Below are 16,440 nucleotides of genomic sequence, written 5' to 3'. Positions count from 1 at the left end.
TGCTCCATCCCAACAAGGCAATTATTAACAATATGCATATATATAGTGACTAAAAGTAGAAAAAAGAAGTCAAGTCTATTTCAATAAGTAAGATAACTTTTATATTGAGACGTATAATGGAACACTAGACAATCACCAAAAGCACTCATCAAGAGACAAATGATCCAGCATAGGAAACAAGTGTTTCTAAATTATTTCTTACTTTAGTCTTGGCAGACAATTTTGTCGCAGCTGATAAACAGGTGCTAATAAATAGCTCGATAATATTCGAGATACGTACAAACTAACTCAGATATCATGTTATCATGAGGAAAAGAATAATAATCCCTACTTCAAGTCTTATCAACTAGAAATTAGTCCGTACCTATATTATTTGAGATATTAGAAATAAATATCAGTGATTTAGAGCTAGAAAAGTGCACAAAAATTGACTCAAACAATATTGTTATGATTTTTAAAAAAAGCTCCTTTTATCGTAGGAATTTTTAGAAAAGATTCGAGCCCAAAATTTGAAATCATTTTTAAAAAAAAAAGTGATTTATCCCTAAATAAAACTTTTCAATATAAATTTACTAATCCGACCCTAAAACGAATATCAAGTGGATGAAAAATAAAAAAAGAAACAACTTTTCTAAAAGATCTAAAAATGGAACACTAGGACAATCACTAAATTTTTCCTTTAGGGAAATTAAAGTTGTTGATAATGAATTTGATTTAATTTTAAAAGGAGATGCATTATTAATTATACAACATTCCACGTTTCAAGTTGGCTGTGTCGTCACGTCGATTAAATCTTTATATGTCTTGATGCTAAAAAACTCTTAACATTTCTGACTCCAAAAATGTTTGTTAGTTCATTCATGATGTATTCATATTGCTTTATAATGCTTGTCATATGGCTGTTGCAACCACTTGGGTTACCTCAGAACCTGCCAGGTATATATTTTAACTACTTCTGTCAATTGGATAAGCACACAAAATCATAACAGTTTCATTTACAAAAATTGGCAAAAACCCACTGCAATAATCAAATCATAATCATGTACTACATAAATAGGAAATAGATTATGGTTTAATCCTAACGACATTTCTTTTTCGGTCCACCCGTTGGAAGGACACGGATTAAGATTACAAAAAAATATCGATTGAGATAAAAGATTAGTAGGTAATAGTAGACTAGTAGTGTATTATTTCATTAGTCGTTAATACTCATACTAATATAATCGTAGTGTATGTAGTTTCTTATTTTTCAATTTTTACAAAAATTTTAAAGTAAAACCTCGCGATTTTTCCCAATTTATTGACTAGTAAACCACTTGTTTGGTGTGTTGTACTGAATACAAGTACGCTTGCACTTGCTGCAAACGCCATTCTGTACGTGCACTATAGTAGAGAACTTCCAAAAAATCTTTTCCTATGTTTGAATTTTGATTATGTAATACTTTCTTTAAGATTTGACATATAAGGCTTATTTATCATTAATTAAAAAGTAATTTCAATCTTACAAATTTTACCTGTCTTACACTCTTTTAATTAACTAATTAGATTCCATTACAATAAAGGGGTAAATATTAAGGATAGTTTGGTTGAGTGACGGATAATTTATCTCATAACTTATACAAAGATGGTGAGATAAATAATTATAAGACTAAGTAATATTCATCATCAAGTACAGAATAAAACTATAATCTCGTAAAATATCTAGAGATTATAATTCATATCTTGTACTAAAAATGATTAATGGACAAAATAATTTCATAGGACGATCTAGAATAGGGTCCCAAATTATTACGGCGGCCGGTTAGTTTTCAGTCCCTATGTCAACGTATGCTGGTAATATGCAGGGAAACGTACACACAAATCACAATACCAAATATTCTTTTTACTAAATTACAAATAACTTATTATCTGATACAAACAAATCACAATAAATCAAAACTTAAAATTAACTTATGAGCTAAGGTCAACTCATGAATTCTTTTAAAATCATTCACTATGCTCCATTGTCCACATTTCCAATACTTATAGTTAAGAATTATAATTAATATAATGATGAGTCCAATAATAATACTCCAAATTTTCAATCCACATCATCAACTAATCTAAATGATGCAAGATCCTCCTTTTGGGATCAAAAGAAGAGAGTACTGTTGACATAAAGTGGTTACAATGACAACATAAAAACTAAAGGAAAAGGTTGTCATCACCAAGACACATACAAACAGCAACAATTTACAAATCTTTTAAATTGCCTGATCATCAATCAAGACACTAGTGTTAGTAAACAGCTCTCCAATTGGCAGTGAAGTAATGGTGGGTGGTTTAGTGATATGGAATTCACTTCAATTTCCTTTCTTTTGACTCCACTAGACCACTACTTTTTCCTAATTTGGCTCTTTGCTTAGTGCTTGGAAACTCCCTTAAGCTAATTAACTTTTGTTATTGAAATGAACATTCAGACTAACTCAACCTAAAAAGTTATTCTTCACTTTCAATTCAGGGTTGGACTTGGACGTATAAAGGTCAAACATCTGCAAATAAGAATTAAGATGAGTCTTACTCGGATATCATATTAAAAAAAGTAAATCTTACACTAACTTAAAACTCAAAAGATAACTCACGAGTAGAGGATGACTCGAACTAAATTAAAGAGACCGTCCATTCCTTAAACCACCGAGGTGGGACTCTTCGCAAACTTTACGACCAAACATTTAATCTTGCGAAGATTCTCTACTACCCAATCAGTTGAAGCCTAACAACGTCTAGTCATCTGAATTTTCACGCCAAAGCCCATATATATTATGCGCCATTTCTATAAAGCAATATCTTTATTGCAATAGATAATTTGATAAGAGTTACTAGCTTTTTATTATGTGTAAGTGCATCTCTCTATCTTGCATTAAACATACTACACTTAAAAAAGTTGTATCATAATAGAGGTGAGCATGGTCCAAAATCAGAGTAATAGTGAAACACCAAATTGAACATCGTACTTTTCCTAAAGAGATGTAGATATAAAGCAGAGGCACCAAAATAAGAATTTGAATCAATGGGCAGTAGACCACCAATGGTTTTATTGACAATAATTATTCGTTCTTTTCTATGCTTCGATCATCATATTATGTGTTGTTATTGTTCTCTTTTACATTACTTTATTTTCCTTTCAATCGTCATTTTATTTTGTTTTACTTGAGCTAAGGGTCCATCTGTAAACAATTTCTCTACCTTCACAAGATATAGGCGTAAGGTTGTGTACACACTACCTTCAAAATTCACTTGTGGAATTACGCTATCTTGTTATAATTAAACAGCCTATTAACTTAATCTTTATTTACTATTTACTCACTTCGTTTATTTTTTAATGTTTTATGTCAATTCTCCAAAGAGATCTTTATTTTTGCAAAATGTCATGTTAACTCTTAACTCAGTGAATGTCACTTGAGTACTAAATAATTTGTGGCTATGTTATTTGAACTCTTTTAAGAGTATTATCCTATTTGTGTTGGATTCTCAAAAGAGTGAGTATTACTAAATAATTTGTGCCTTTTGGACTCTTTTTTAGAATCTGAAGCACCGACCGTGTTTTTGAAGAGTCCTAAAAACACAGAGGCACTTAAAAGTTCAATAGTAATTACTTTTAACAAGTTAAAGGTAGGAATTTATGTAACACATACCGCACCTGCTTTGAACTTTAATCACGAGAAGAAGGCGGGAATGCAATGCGCCAATTAGATGCTCGTCATCGGGATTGCTCCGATTAAATGCTCGTCGTCGTCTTCGGAAAATTAATTGATGATTATGAATCTATAATCAAAATGAGAAAGAGCAGAGATGTTATTAAAATTAGCTTCCTTTACGAATGAAAGAAGTTGAGAGTTTCAGTCGTTACCATTTAGTTGTTCCCAAATCTCGTGGGAATCGCTAAGCTGTTTAAGTATTGTGAGATCATATTCAGAGAAAAACAGATAACTAGAACAGGCAAAGTTTGAGATTGAGAAGAAAAAACAAACAAGAATAGGCATTGGGATTGGGGATCCACTTACGTAAAACATTTTGTTGGCGCTTTTTAAGGGGTTTTAATTTGGATCTATCTTATAATTACCAAAAATTGCAAACTGCTCATTCACTTTTGTTAAACGAAATTACTAGTACATGTTAATACTTTCATTATGAGAACAGCATTTGACAGATTCAAATGAGGAGCAAAATATGGCCCATAAAGTGAACCAAAAATAGTAGACGTAGATAAATCTATAATGTCGACATCAGCTTAATTCCTTAAAAATTATTAAATGCAACAATATTAATACAATACTCTTACTTTAAAAATAACAGAGCGAACATGAATTATATGTTGGGGGAGAGAAAAGGAACTTTTTTTTTTATTTGGGTCAAGAACCTGTATGCATTTGCTAAAAAGGCATACTAGATGAAAGATATATCAGCATGCTCGAATGAAAATTTCAACAGGTCATTTACACTTTTTCCCCTACTTTGTATTGGTCTTTCGCATCATAATATCCCACAAGTTAAGACGTCAGACACTTGCCTAAGAAGTTTGATGTCTTTATGTTTGAACCCTTCTACTGCTATTCGGAGGAATTGGAATATTAGCGCATCAAGTTTATGAAAGCAAGACGTAATGAGAAACACAATACTTTCCATCCCAGCTACAGCAAGTTACTTTCCGAGGAAATCTTTTTTTTTTTTTTCAAAAACAAATGTTTCAAAAAGACTCATCATTTGCATACAATCTGTCGAGCAATGTCATCATTAGCTTAATATCAAAGACATGTAGTACTACTATATTCTAATAACAACCTTAACTTATGCCCTATAAAATTACCTAAGCATTCTAATCCCGCCTACTTTAACATCTTCTTGGAAGAGAACCATGTGCAAAGCAGTTCTCCTTCATATAAGATGAGATCTTCTGTTAGCACCCGCAGTTTCAATAACATAACGTTCTTCTCTGGAAGTGTTCTGAAGTAGCTGTGTTACAGCAGGAACAATTCTCAAGCCCTCAAGCCTCAACTGACAATGTCAAAAACCCTCTAGGCAAACCGCAACTGTGAGAATTTCTACCTTCATCTCTCCAAAATACAGTAGATCTTGAAGTTGTGATGTCGAAAACAGAGTTGCAGTGGTGGTCCTTGAACTAGCACACCCTAATTCAGCTTTCAGTTGGGAAAAGAATATACACGTGATCTATACCTTCACTAGTGGGGCCTTAGTTCCAACTTGTAAGCCTGTATCTCCATGGGTGAAATGAGGACATGCCCATCATGAGCTCCATCTCCAAAATGGTCGCCATAGCCAAGTATCTCTATGTCATCATGCAAAAGATTTAAAGAAGTAGCCTTTGCATTCAACACAGCCAGATTCTTGAACATGTAAAACAGATTAACGGGCACATCAGCTACACTTGAACATTCTGACCTGGCCTTTCTACAGAAAGAAGAATCCCAGTGTCGTCTCTGAAAGACTAGGGCAAACCTAGGCTCTTCAAGTTGTTGTTGAGTATACTTGAGAGGACGAGGAACCTTGAAGTTGACAATATGCAAGTCACATGGTAAAGAAGCTGCCAGGGGAGAAAAGGACCTAGGGGGTGGCTGTACAGAGATTTCCTCAGATTTCTTGGCAATGAATACATGAAGAGGATAGTTTAGGTGGGCACCAACCAAATGCGATAGAAGAGACGGATTTAGAGGATGAGGACCTGTAGTTTGGTTTGCTTCTGTAACATTAGACTCCACAAGGATATGGAAAACAACATTCATTGCACGGTTATCCATCACTCCTTGGCCTAGACCACGTCCATCATCCCTTACCAATCTCCTGTCAAGCATTATCTCTAACCATCCATCCTTGAGACTTGCAACACCCAAAGACTGCCTAGTGTGGACAGAGAAGCGGTTTCCATGCGGTCCTTGCATAAATGCAAGGGAAGGTATTGGATAATAGTTGCCCTGTGTAGGGATCTTATCATAGGATTCTCTACGGCTCATCTGGAATCCATTTAGATCAGAATAGAAAATCCTTTTGTTTTCAATATCAGTCTTGTACCTAACTATCAATTCCCTGTCATTGAGTTCATGACCAAGAAGCTCAACATGATACTCCTTCTCAATAATGTGTTCCTGTATGGTATTGTGACCGTTATATATACGGGTGCTATGGGAAATTGGAGACTTGTCCCATGCTGTCATTGGGTAAGAATAGACCTCCTGTACCAAATGGCCCTCCGAGATAACCATAATCCCACCAGCTTGTATGATTGGCTTAGCCTCACCCTCCGGTTTGAACAGGTAGGCTCCACCTGTGCTAGAGTACATATCAATTTCTTCATCAATAACATTTTGTCTACCATCACTATGGCTTACTTTCTGCAACAAACTAAACTTGGTACTAAAGGTGAGTGTCAGATGTTCATTCTGGATTGCTGCTTCATTGCTCTCAAACTTTGAGCAAGTGTATGGTGATGGGCAGGAGATATTTCCAGAAGACACTGATATTCTAAGTTGTGCAGGTATTGCCTTCTCACATCCAGCAAATCCATTCGCAACATAATATGTTTGCAATCCCATGGCAGGTACTGAAGCTTTCCAGTACACACGATGTCTTTTAGATAAAGTACTTCTCTTATCATGTGACAACTCTGGAGATATCTGGCTTTTAATACATGTCCAGTTTGAGTCCAAGATTGTTACATCCGGCCTCTCAACAGTGACCATGACAACTTCATTTCTTGTCTGCTCTGATGGATTGAAAAGGACCACTGTCTGAACAGTTCCTTCACGAGCGCTGATGGCTTTAACCACTGGTTGGGCATCATATTTAGATCTCGACTGTGCTGGTTCAAACTGAGAAGGAGGTTGGTCATTTTTCTCATGGCGGATCCCTAGTAACACCTCAATAGCCTTGGACATAAAAATTTGAAGGTCTTGCAGAGCCAAGTGCATCCGTGTTCCATAGTCCTGCACCACATGGTCTTTGGCAGTACCAGTGACCCCATCATGATGCTGAAAAAGTGCCAAGTTCCTTCTCGCTGCGGTCAATTTGTAGGAAAATCCAGTAGGCAATTTTTCACACTGTATTCTCTGGCAGTAACCTAATAGGAAAGCCATCAACATTTCGGCACTGCGAAGGTTATGCTCCAAAACACGATCAACTGCCTTGAAGAAAGGCCTGGAGACATAATAGCCACTCCAGTAATCCTGTTGCCTGTCAGCGTAAGTGAAGAAATCACCTGACAGAGAAGGAAACCCCCCAATCTCACCAGATCCAATCTCATGTGGACGAGAATAGTTTACTCTGTCAGCCTCATCACGTAGTGTTCGGAAATAATCATCTAAAGTACCAAAATTAGCCTCTGCATTCAAGCCAGGGTTGGAATTGATATAATCAAACAGCATTTGGTAATTCCGAAACTGAGCTTCTGCTTCATCAACACTGACAAAACGGAAATCATCACCTAGAGGAACAAGAAGTGTATTTGTTCGATATAGTGTTGATTTCTTTCTATACTGATCCAAAAGTTTAAGTGCTTTTTCCTTCACATTTTCCTGGGTGGTCTCCTCAGGATGCTCTCCCCAAGGACATCGTTCATAAGGAAACCCATACATTCGAGCAAAGTCAAACTGACAACAAATTGCAGGCTCAGGTCCACAAGTATGTGGAACATCATAGGAATAAAATGGCATCATATGGACAAAAATATCAGTTCTTTCTTCGGCATCCCAGCTCTGTCGCCACACATATTCCAAATTCTGGTTTAAAGCCAGTTCCTTCTTCAACTCATAATGAGTTCTCTGTATTAGCATGTTCTCGAAACCCATACGCCGCAAAAGATATGCCATAGTTGGTGAATAGCCGAAGGGATCAATGGCCCAAGAATTTTTAGGAATTACACCTATAGTCTCATTCAACCACATATTTCCTTCTGTAATCTGAGCATAAATGCAAAAAATCGAGATCTAGATTAGTGAATAGTACAAAATGAAATGAGAAGCAAATGAATATGAGACCAATATGAATTGAGAAGAAAACAGAATGACCACCAAAAAATGCAAAACAAGGTAGAAAAACCACTTCATCTCCAATTCAATAAAAAAGTTGATCCAAATCAAGTTAGATTGGCAAATAAATTAGCAACAATCAAGCGACTAACTAGAGTCAAACAACAAATCTTTTCTTGATTGTTAGTCAAACGACATAAAACCTACAAATATGAAACTGAAACTGTCATGACACGAAATACCATATACCAGACGAATTAAGTTGCCTGTAATAATTGATACCCCATTGATTAATCCAATGATTAATGATTCTAGGAAATTTCCTATAACATATTTTTAGAGAAAAGGATGTGACTGTTTCATATGTAAGAGGTACCCTTTTTGATAAATAGATAAAGTAAAATATATCAATTTTACACTGGGTATGTTGTTGTCGTTGTTCTTGTATGTAAAGTAAAACCTACCAGTTCATATCCAATTCTAGCCTCTATGAGAATTTCGATATCTCATTAATTTTCTCAAAATGAGCTATTATCTACCAGAGTCTAAAATATAGCATCTTCACACTATTCCTTTCAGTATACATCTAATGAGTAATAATTACATGTCAAGTATTCCAGCAATAAGCATCCATACCACAACAGTGTTGAGAAAAATTCTAGCATAATATTTAGAGTGACAAAATCACCATAGCACTACTCTAAATTAGAGAAATATCAGTCTCGATTTCAGACACTAGTATTCTAATCTGTTGTAAATTACAAATCATAAGCAAGAAGACCTTAGACATCCTATATTACAACCAAATGGAGAAAATAATCTCTGTTTTTTCATTTATAGATACAATTCTTACTACATGATATTGCAAATATGTAAAGATACCAAGGCAGTGAATAATAACAGAAAATTTCTTGTTTACCTGTTCAATAATTGCAAAGTAATGTGAATTAGCCTGCAGAAAAAGGAAAATTGAAAGGCCGTAAGTCAACCATTATGGCATAAAATTGCCAAAGCTCCATTTATTCAGAACAAATTTGAATCCTTCAAAAGCAATTACAATTATCCAAATTTCTGTATTTCAACATATTTTTCTTATAATTATGCCATTTCCTTTTAAATATTTGATCCAAATTTATGCAACGAAAAAGCTATTTGCGACTTCAATTATAGGAAGAATCATGACTCCCTCATAATAAGCTGTCAAATTTAAACACACCAGAATTTTTCTTTAATCCGCATTTTCTATTGTTTCAATGTTGTATAACATTAATGGAGGTTTACCTCATCATTCATCACCCAACCACCTCCAACAATTTCTAGCTGCCCATTCCTCACTAGATTGGTAAATGTCTCTTTCTTTTCATTGGTTGCATCCCTCCACCATCTCTCCAGATAGGACATCTCTTCCCATATAAATTTCCTCCGGGAATCCTAAAAGGAACAGAATTCAACAATCAACAAGTTATTCAGAAATTTAACATCCATATTAAGCAATGACAACAACTACCACTACTAATACGCCTCAATCTCAAACTAGAGGCCTGTTATATTAATGTCAATACTCATTCTGCTCCATTTTTCCCAGTTTCATTCCAATAATCAATAAAGGGGTTCTCGAAAATTAGCATTGTCTAAGCTCATACCTAAATCAAGATCAATTAAAACGATCAGATCAAATTAAAAAATGGTAGTTCAATCCAAACAATCTAAATTTATCACATGATGAAACTCAACTAAACTTGACACTGAAATTACCTTTGGAAGTGTTTCAACAAGGGTATCTAGGATGTGCTTGGACTGCCTATCATAATACTCCTCAACCGTAAGCTTCCAACCAGGATCATTATGTGAATGTGGAACAACAATTATTTTCAACTTCTCGGAATCCCATTCATTGCCTTTGTAGTTCACGTTCCAACCCTGCTTCCAAGCTCCACCATCTTCATCCCGAAACTGAATCTTATCGTACAAGTCCTTTGTGGTGATATCAACAACCGCACCTGACACAGCGTCGCTACCAGGAGATTTCCGGTAAGTGGGCTTCCTGAGTCGATGGAATCGGGTTCGGGCAGCCCGGAAATGGGATGAGAGAAGGGGTTTAGGGACTCCATAGCTGTAGACGATGAGAATGAAGATGAAGAGTGAGAAAGAGAGGCCTATGGTGAAGAAATTTGAAAGGAAGAAGTCTCTGAGGGCAGTACGTCTGCGGGATTTACGAGGTTGTCGGGAAGATGATTTGCTGGTGGGGAGGAGTGAATGGGCCCACCCAGTTCCGCCGCGGCGGGAGGAAAAGGCCATGTGAAAGGGCGGTGATGAGCGGTGGAGGAGTCAGATCTGCTGAAATTGAGTGATCGGAACTGTATCTGAAGTACTGAGTCCAATGTGATGAAAAGGAAGACTTGTACTTTTACACCTAAAATTAGGCAGAACTTTGATATTTTCTCAATTCACAATAATCACCTACTAATCTCAATTCAGCTACGCTGCTATGTTTGGATAATTAATATTATTTCCATTTTTATTTATACGTTGTCCTTAGTAAAAATAGATAATTTCATAATATGAATATTTATTTTATTTATATTTATATGTCGTCGTTTAGGGGTGTCAAAAATGAACCCAAACTTATGTAACCCGTCCATAATTTTAAGGGTTGGGCTCAAGATAATTTGAATTTGGTTCAATCTCAACCCATTTTAAGAGAATCTTCAATTGAGCCCAATTCAATCTCCAAAACCCATTTTAAAACTCTTTACTAAGATATGTTCTTATATTAAAGGTATAAATTATTATTTATTTAACATATTTTAGGATTTTATCTATGCATTTGTTACTTTAAAAAAAAAAAACTTGAGCTGAAATTTGAATTGTGATTATAAAAGTTAGTTATCACTATGTTAAAATTATTGAGATTAGTCGAGCCAAATTGGACGGGTCAAGACCCGACCCATTTTTTAGCCATTTGAACCCAATCCATTTGAGCCCAAAGTAAATTTGGACGGGTCAAAACCCAACCCGATTTTAATTTCAACCCATTTTAATATCTCCAATTCCAATTCAACCCGCCCATTTGACACCCCTATCGTCGTTACTAAAAATAAATGGTTTTAATGTTTGTTACTATTTTACAAAATCAATAATATTGTATTTATTAAAATAATAAAATCTGATATATCAATATAAAAACAATGTTACATTACACCTTGTTTGGATGGTTGTTACCTGTTGTATTGTCATGTATTGCTAGTTTAAATATAATGTTTGTTTTGGTCGTTACTTAAATTATATTGTATCGTGTCGTTTAAATCCATCGTTAGATAACGACGAAAAGATCCATAACACAATCGAATTGGCGTAATCGCATCGTTACCTTAATATGTTTTCCTCATTTTGTCTTTATTTATTATTTAATAATCATATTTCATCTTTTATCCAACATTTTCATAGCAACTCTACCTCGTACCTTACTTTTCTTACAAGTTTATCATTCAAATTATGAACACTTAACAATATAACGACGGAGAACGATACAATCTATTTAAACATTTTGTTCATCAAAACAATACAATACAACATATTATGAAACAATACGAAACAACCACCTTTTTGGAGTGGCCTAGTGGTTTGGGCTTGAGACTTCCATGTTGGAGGTCTCAAGTTTGAAACCCCTCGCCAACAAAGCAAGGGGTGTGCCTTTTGGATCAAGCCCGTCACACCGGACTTGCCCAGTGCGGGTTGCCTCTCCTATGTGATTTGCGAGCTATTGTAAGCTCGTCATACCGGATTTGCCTAGTGTGGATTGCCTCTCCTATGTGATATGCGAGTTATTGCAAGGCTCGTGTCTAAAGCGAATTACCTCTCATATGTGATTTGCGAGCTATTGTATAAGAGCGTAAGTTTTATCCAAAAAATAAAAGTAGTACCATCCAAACGAAGTGTGTGTATATGCATATTTCATTAGTTATAAAAAGTGTTAAAAAAGAAGAAGAAGATATTTGTTATTTCAATAGTAGTTATTAAAATGTGTAAAAAAGAAGAAGAGAAGATATTAGTTATTTCGTTAACTATATATACTACCCATGAATTATATGGAATTACTATTTCTTCTCATAGGTTTAACCAAATATCGCATTAGTATTAATCATATAAAGTTATATCTCTTCAACCAAAAATCATAGTACTATTTTATACAAATTATATAATGAGACTATTTGTCTTAATACTTCTAATGCACACACCAAAAAAAAGAAAGAAAAAAAATTTGGATTAATAAATAAACTTTAAAGAATGTATAGTAGGGATGTGCATAAAATGTTGATTTAATTTAAAAGGCATTTTACCAGTAAAAACCACTTAAATATCATCCCCTCTCTCTCTCCAGCTTCGACGCGAACAAGCCATTCTCCTCTCTATCGTGTTTGCATCCAGAATTTTTCTTTTACAGGTAAAACAATCCCTTTTTACCCTTCATTTGCTTACAATTGAGATCTGTATTTGAGCATTATTTTTGCATTCGCTTTATTCGGTTTGGGTCGACCCGGTTTAAGATTCACGCAGAAATCCCAGATCTAGTTAGACATGTATCTTTTTGATTTGTTTTGATATCCTCAATGGACGTAATTTTCCCCATATATATCGTTTTTAGCTATACCGTTCTGTTTTATATGTCTGATTTTCGGCGATCCGCGAATTGGTGGTTATTATCCGGAAATCCTAATCTGAATTGGGGGAAAACTGCTTAGAATCGGATCAGTTTCGATTCAATATTATATTAAGGTATGCCGGAGAAATGAATAGAAGTAGGAAATAGAAGATGAAAGATTGTTGCTTTTGACGAGGCAATAGTGCAAACAGTTCTTAACTGGGGTTAAACTGTGTCTTAGAACCTCGTGTGTTAGGAGTAAAGAATTCTGAGGTAGACACATCTTATTGAGTGGTTTATGGTATCTTTGTGTTAATTGATTGACTGTTTATGTATCTTTGTGGTATCTTTGTCTATGTCGTAAACTATATAGTATGGGTCTAGTAAGTTCTGTAAGATGAGATGCTCATGTAGCAATTATTTTTGCTGAGGACTTGAGCATTTATAAGGGAATAAATGTGGAAGCTTATAACTTGTTTGAATTTTGCATCTTCTGCAAAAAGGGTTTTCTTTAAATGTTACCAATAGGATCAATTTCTCTGCCATATTACTGTCCACAAACAAGAGAATCTATTTCTTCTCTAGGCTTAGTGTGGGAAGCTATTGAAATACTACCCAAAGAGATCTAGCAGAACAGATAAAAATGTATCTTTTTAGTTTTCTACAATTGATGAAAGCATAGGTAGATTTGAAGTCTAGTTATGTGCCATGAAGGAATTCTTCTATAATCTGCTATTTATATCTATGAAAACACTTTCTTATTTCATGACTCATGCTTATATAATAATATACAAACCTTGATTGGAAGTCCTCTCTAGAAAAATGTATCATGGTTATCCATTCTGTAAAGTAGTCACTTCAGGAGAATTTCTTATTGGAAAACATAGTTATATTATATTCAGGAGTATCCTGATGAATTTAGCTGATAATTCACGATAACATTATCTTTGATTGAATTGATGGTCATCTTAGTATTGTAATATCAATGGAGTACCTTTGCAGTTAATAGCAGTCTAGTCTGCAGTGCAAGGACATTGGAACACTTGTGAGTATTACGTTAAAAGGAGTGCAGAAGCCAACTCTAATATTTGTTACTAAAACTAGGAATCCTGATCTGGGCAGCTTAACTTATTATTGGTGAGAGCAACAAGTAGAATACTGGGGTAGAGGAGAGGATTTGGATTTGCACTTTTGGGCCCATAGACTATTTACTCATTAGTTTGTTCTAGTTTATCAAGTACTTTGGTGTGTACTTTGTTGCCTTAACAATCTCTTTTGACCATCTTAAAAGGGTTTATGAATTAAGCTGCATTCTTTTCCCGAAATAATCATCCCTATCATGTATAGATATATTGGATCAATTCAATGCCTAATATGAGTTATATGTTAGCTAATCCGTTTTGTGTTAGATTTTCTGCCTCCTCAAATCAACTGCTATTGCCTTTTAGTGACTTTTCACCTATATAATCCCCTTCCCCTTCTGCAAATATAACATGTTCAGCAATAAACCATTTTTCTTTTTTTCACTCTGCCTGCATTTATGATAAAGGAAGGTTTCTACTTTATCTTTCTCTCTGGTGTATTAAAACGAACAAGCTCATAACATGACACGAGAAAGCTCATAGTAATATTTTCTCTAAAAAAATTGTATTTGTAAAGATTAATTCACCTGAAGGCTCTTATGTTATTACTTTGGCTTATTTACGATTTATGTATATTTTTTTAGTTTGTGTAGTTGTTTGAGTTGCATTTCTGTTCTTAGGCTTTTTAACAGATTTTGGATGAAGAGGCTGTCTTCTTTTCTAACCAAATAGGGGGTGGGGAAGAGTAACCTCTTCAATGTTTTATCTTTTTAACTGACATCTATACTAACATTGGATCTAAGCATAAATGCAGGAGCTGTGAGATATCAGTAGCGGCAGCAGAAAATGCCAGCCCAGAAGATTGAAACTGGTCACAATGACACAGTTCACGATGTTACTATGGACTATTATGGAAAACGTGTGGCTACAGCATCTTCTGATACCACCATAAAAATTACTGGTGTGAGCAACAATGCTGCTTCGCAACACCTTGCTACTTTGAGTGGTCATACCGGCCCTGTTTGGCAGGCTGCCTGGGCTCACCCCAAATTTGGCTCAATCCTTGCGTCCTGTTCCTATGATGGTAAGGTAATAATCTGGAAGGAAGGCAATCAGAATGAGTGGACACAAGCTCATGTTTTTAGCGAGCACAAATCATCGGTTAATTCCATCTCCTGGGCTCCTCATGAACTTGGGCTTTGCTTGGCTTGTGGTTCTTCTGATGGTAATATTTCAGTGCACACCGCCAGGTCAGATGGTGGTTGGGACACTACGAGAATAGACCAAGCTCATCCAGTTGGGGTAACATCAGTTTCATGGGCGCCATCAATGGCTCCTGGTGCTTTAGTTGGTGCAGGTGTGCTTGAACCTGTTCAAAAGCTGGCATCTGGTGGATGTGATAACACTGTTAAGGTTTGGAAGTTGTATAATGGTGTTTGGAAGATGGATTGCTTCCCTGCACTTCAGATGCACACTAACTGGGTGAGAGATGTAGCTTGGGCACCAAACTTGGGACTTCCAAAGTCAACAATTGCTAGTGCTTCAGAGGATGGTACGGTTGTCATATGGACTGTGGGAAAGGAGGGAGATCAGTGGGAGGGCAAGGTTCTTAAAGACTTCAAATCTCCTGTTTGGAGAGTCTCATGGTCTCTTACCGGAAACTTGTTGGCAGTTGCAGCTGGGGATAACAATGTCACTTTGTGGAAAGAAGCTGTTGATGGGGAGTGGCAACAAGCCTCCACTGTTGACCAATAGAGCTGGACCTTGGGAAGTAATAGAATTCAAGTTTTTGTGTTCTCTTTCTACCATTCAGACCTATTTCCTAGCTGAGGCCTGAGTGAGAGTTAGCCCTTTACTTAAGGACTGTTTACTTCGATTTGATTCTTCTCCTTTTACTCAGTATGCATTCAATTTCAGTTAAGCTATAGACCTTTTTCTTTCTGCCTGTTTTGTGCATGCCTTTTTATGTTGAATTTTGAATATACTTGGTGATTAAATGTGTCAGGTTTTATTATATGACCACTTTTTGACTATGCCATGGAATTGTCATTTCCCTCTCCCCAGAATTTATATTGTTAGGGAAATATATGAAATTTATAGCCATCGAATTTTTTTGAACCGAGTAGATTTTATCTATTCATATAACATATTTTTACCTGCTTCAGCTTGAATTTAGATAAAAATGATAGGCTAGACTCAACTCATATTGATAAATAAACTTCTCTATTAAGGTGACTGTTGATATTAAATGCAAACTTCTTCTTTTTTATAATAATATTTAAAAGAAATGTTAATATAGTCAAAACCTCTCTATATAACAATCTCGCTTGTTATGAGAATTTTTGTCTATTAGGGCTTGTTTGGTGTGAGGTATAAGGAATAACAATTGCATATTGGGTTGAAGGTATTAAGTAGTTAAATTAGTTATTCCACCATTTTTGTTATTGTGATTGACACTTAGAAGTAGAGTAGCTGATGGTCCGTTTGGAAATGATTTGAAGTTGAAATTTTGTTTGCACATGTGATTTGATTTCCTCCTCATAAACAAGAAGAAAATAGAGGTTGTGAAAACTATTAGAATTTCCCAGCTTTTATACTATCTTATCAAATGAGAAAATCATGATTCATAAATTAGGTATTGAAATGTCCTAGATTAATTACTCACATATCCCATGTTCATTCATAAATAAATATTTTC

At 35.3% G+C, this 16,440-nt stretch overlaps 2 protein-coding genes across 2 annotated transcripts; one reads left to right on the top strand and one right to left on the bottom strand.

Moving 5' to 3' along the window:
* Nucleotides 1–4,863: 4,863 nt before the first annotated feature.
* LOC125811059 (alpha-mannosidase 2) lies at nucleotides 4,864–10,476 on the bottom strand. The gene is made up of 4 exons (XM_049490550.1): nucleotides 9,774–10,476; nucleotides 9,300–9,449; nucleotides 8,938–8,970; nucleotides 4,864–7,949 (listed from the first exon to the last, which is right to left on the bottom strand). The coding sequence occupies exons 1-4, from the start codon at nucleotides 10,314–10,316 to the stop codon at nucleotides 5,220–5,222; spliced, it is 3,456 nt and encodes a 1,151-aa protein (XP_049346507.1). The 5' UTR covers nucleotides 10,317–10,476; the 3' UTR covers nucleotides 4,864–5,219.
* Nucleotides 10,477–12,304: 1,828 nt separating this feature from the next.
* On the top strand, nucleotides 12,305–15,756 carry LOC125811067 (protein transport protein SEC13 homolog B-like). Its single transcript, XM_049490560.1, has 2 exons — nucleotides 12,305–12,462; nucleotides 14,557–15,756. Exon 2 carries the CDS (start codon nucleotides 14,589–14,591, stop codon nucleotides 15,495–15,497), a length of 909 nt encoding a protein of 302 aa, XP_049346517.1. The 5' UTR covers nucleotides 12,305–12,462; nucleotides 14,557–14,588; the 3' UTR covers nucleotides 15,498–15,756.
* Nucleotides 15,757–16,440: the final 684 nt, after the last annotated feature.

This window comes from Solanum verrucosum, unplaced genomic scaffold, assembly GCF_900185275.1.
Source record: "Solanum verrucosum unplaced genomic scaffold, falcon-dt-bn FXZP01000032.1, whole genome shotgun sequence".
Taxonomy (NCBI): domain Eukaryota; kingdom Viridiplantae; phylum Streptophyta; class Magnoliopsida; order Solanales; family Solanaceae; genus Solanum; species Solanum verrucosum.
Note: the sequence above shows the minus strand (reverse complement) of the source record. Positions and strands in the feature narration are given on the sequence as shown.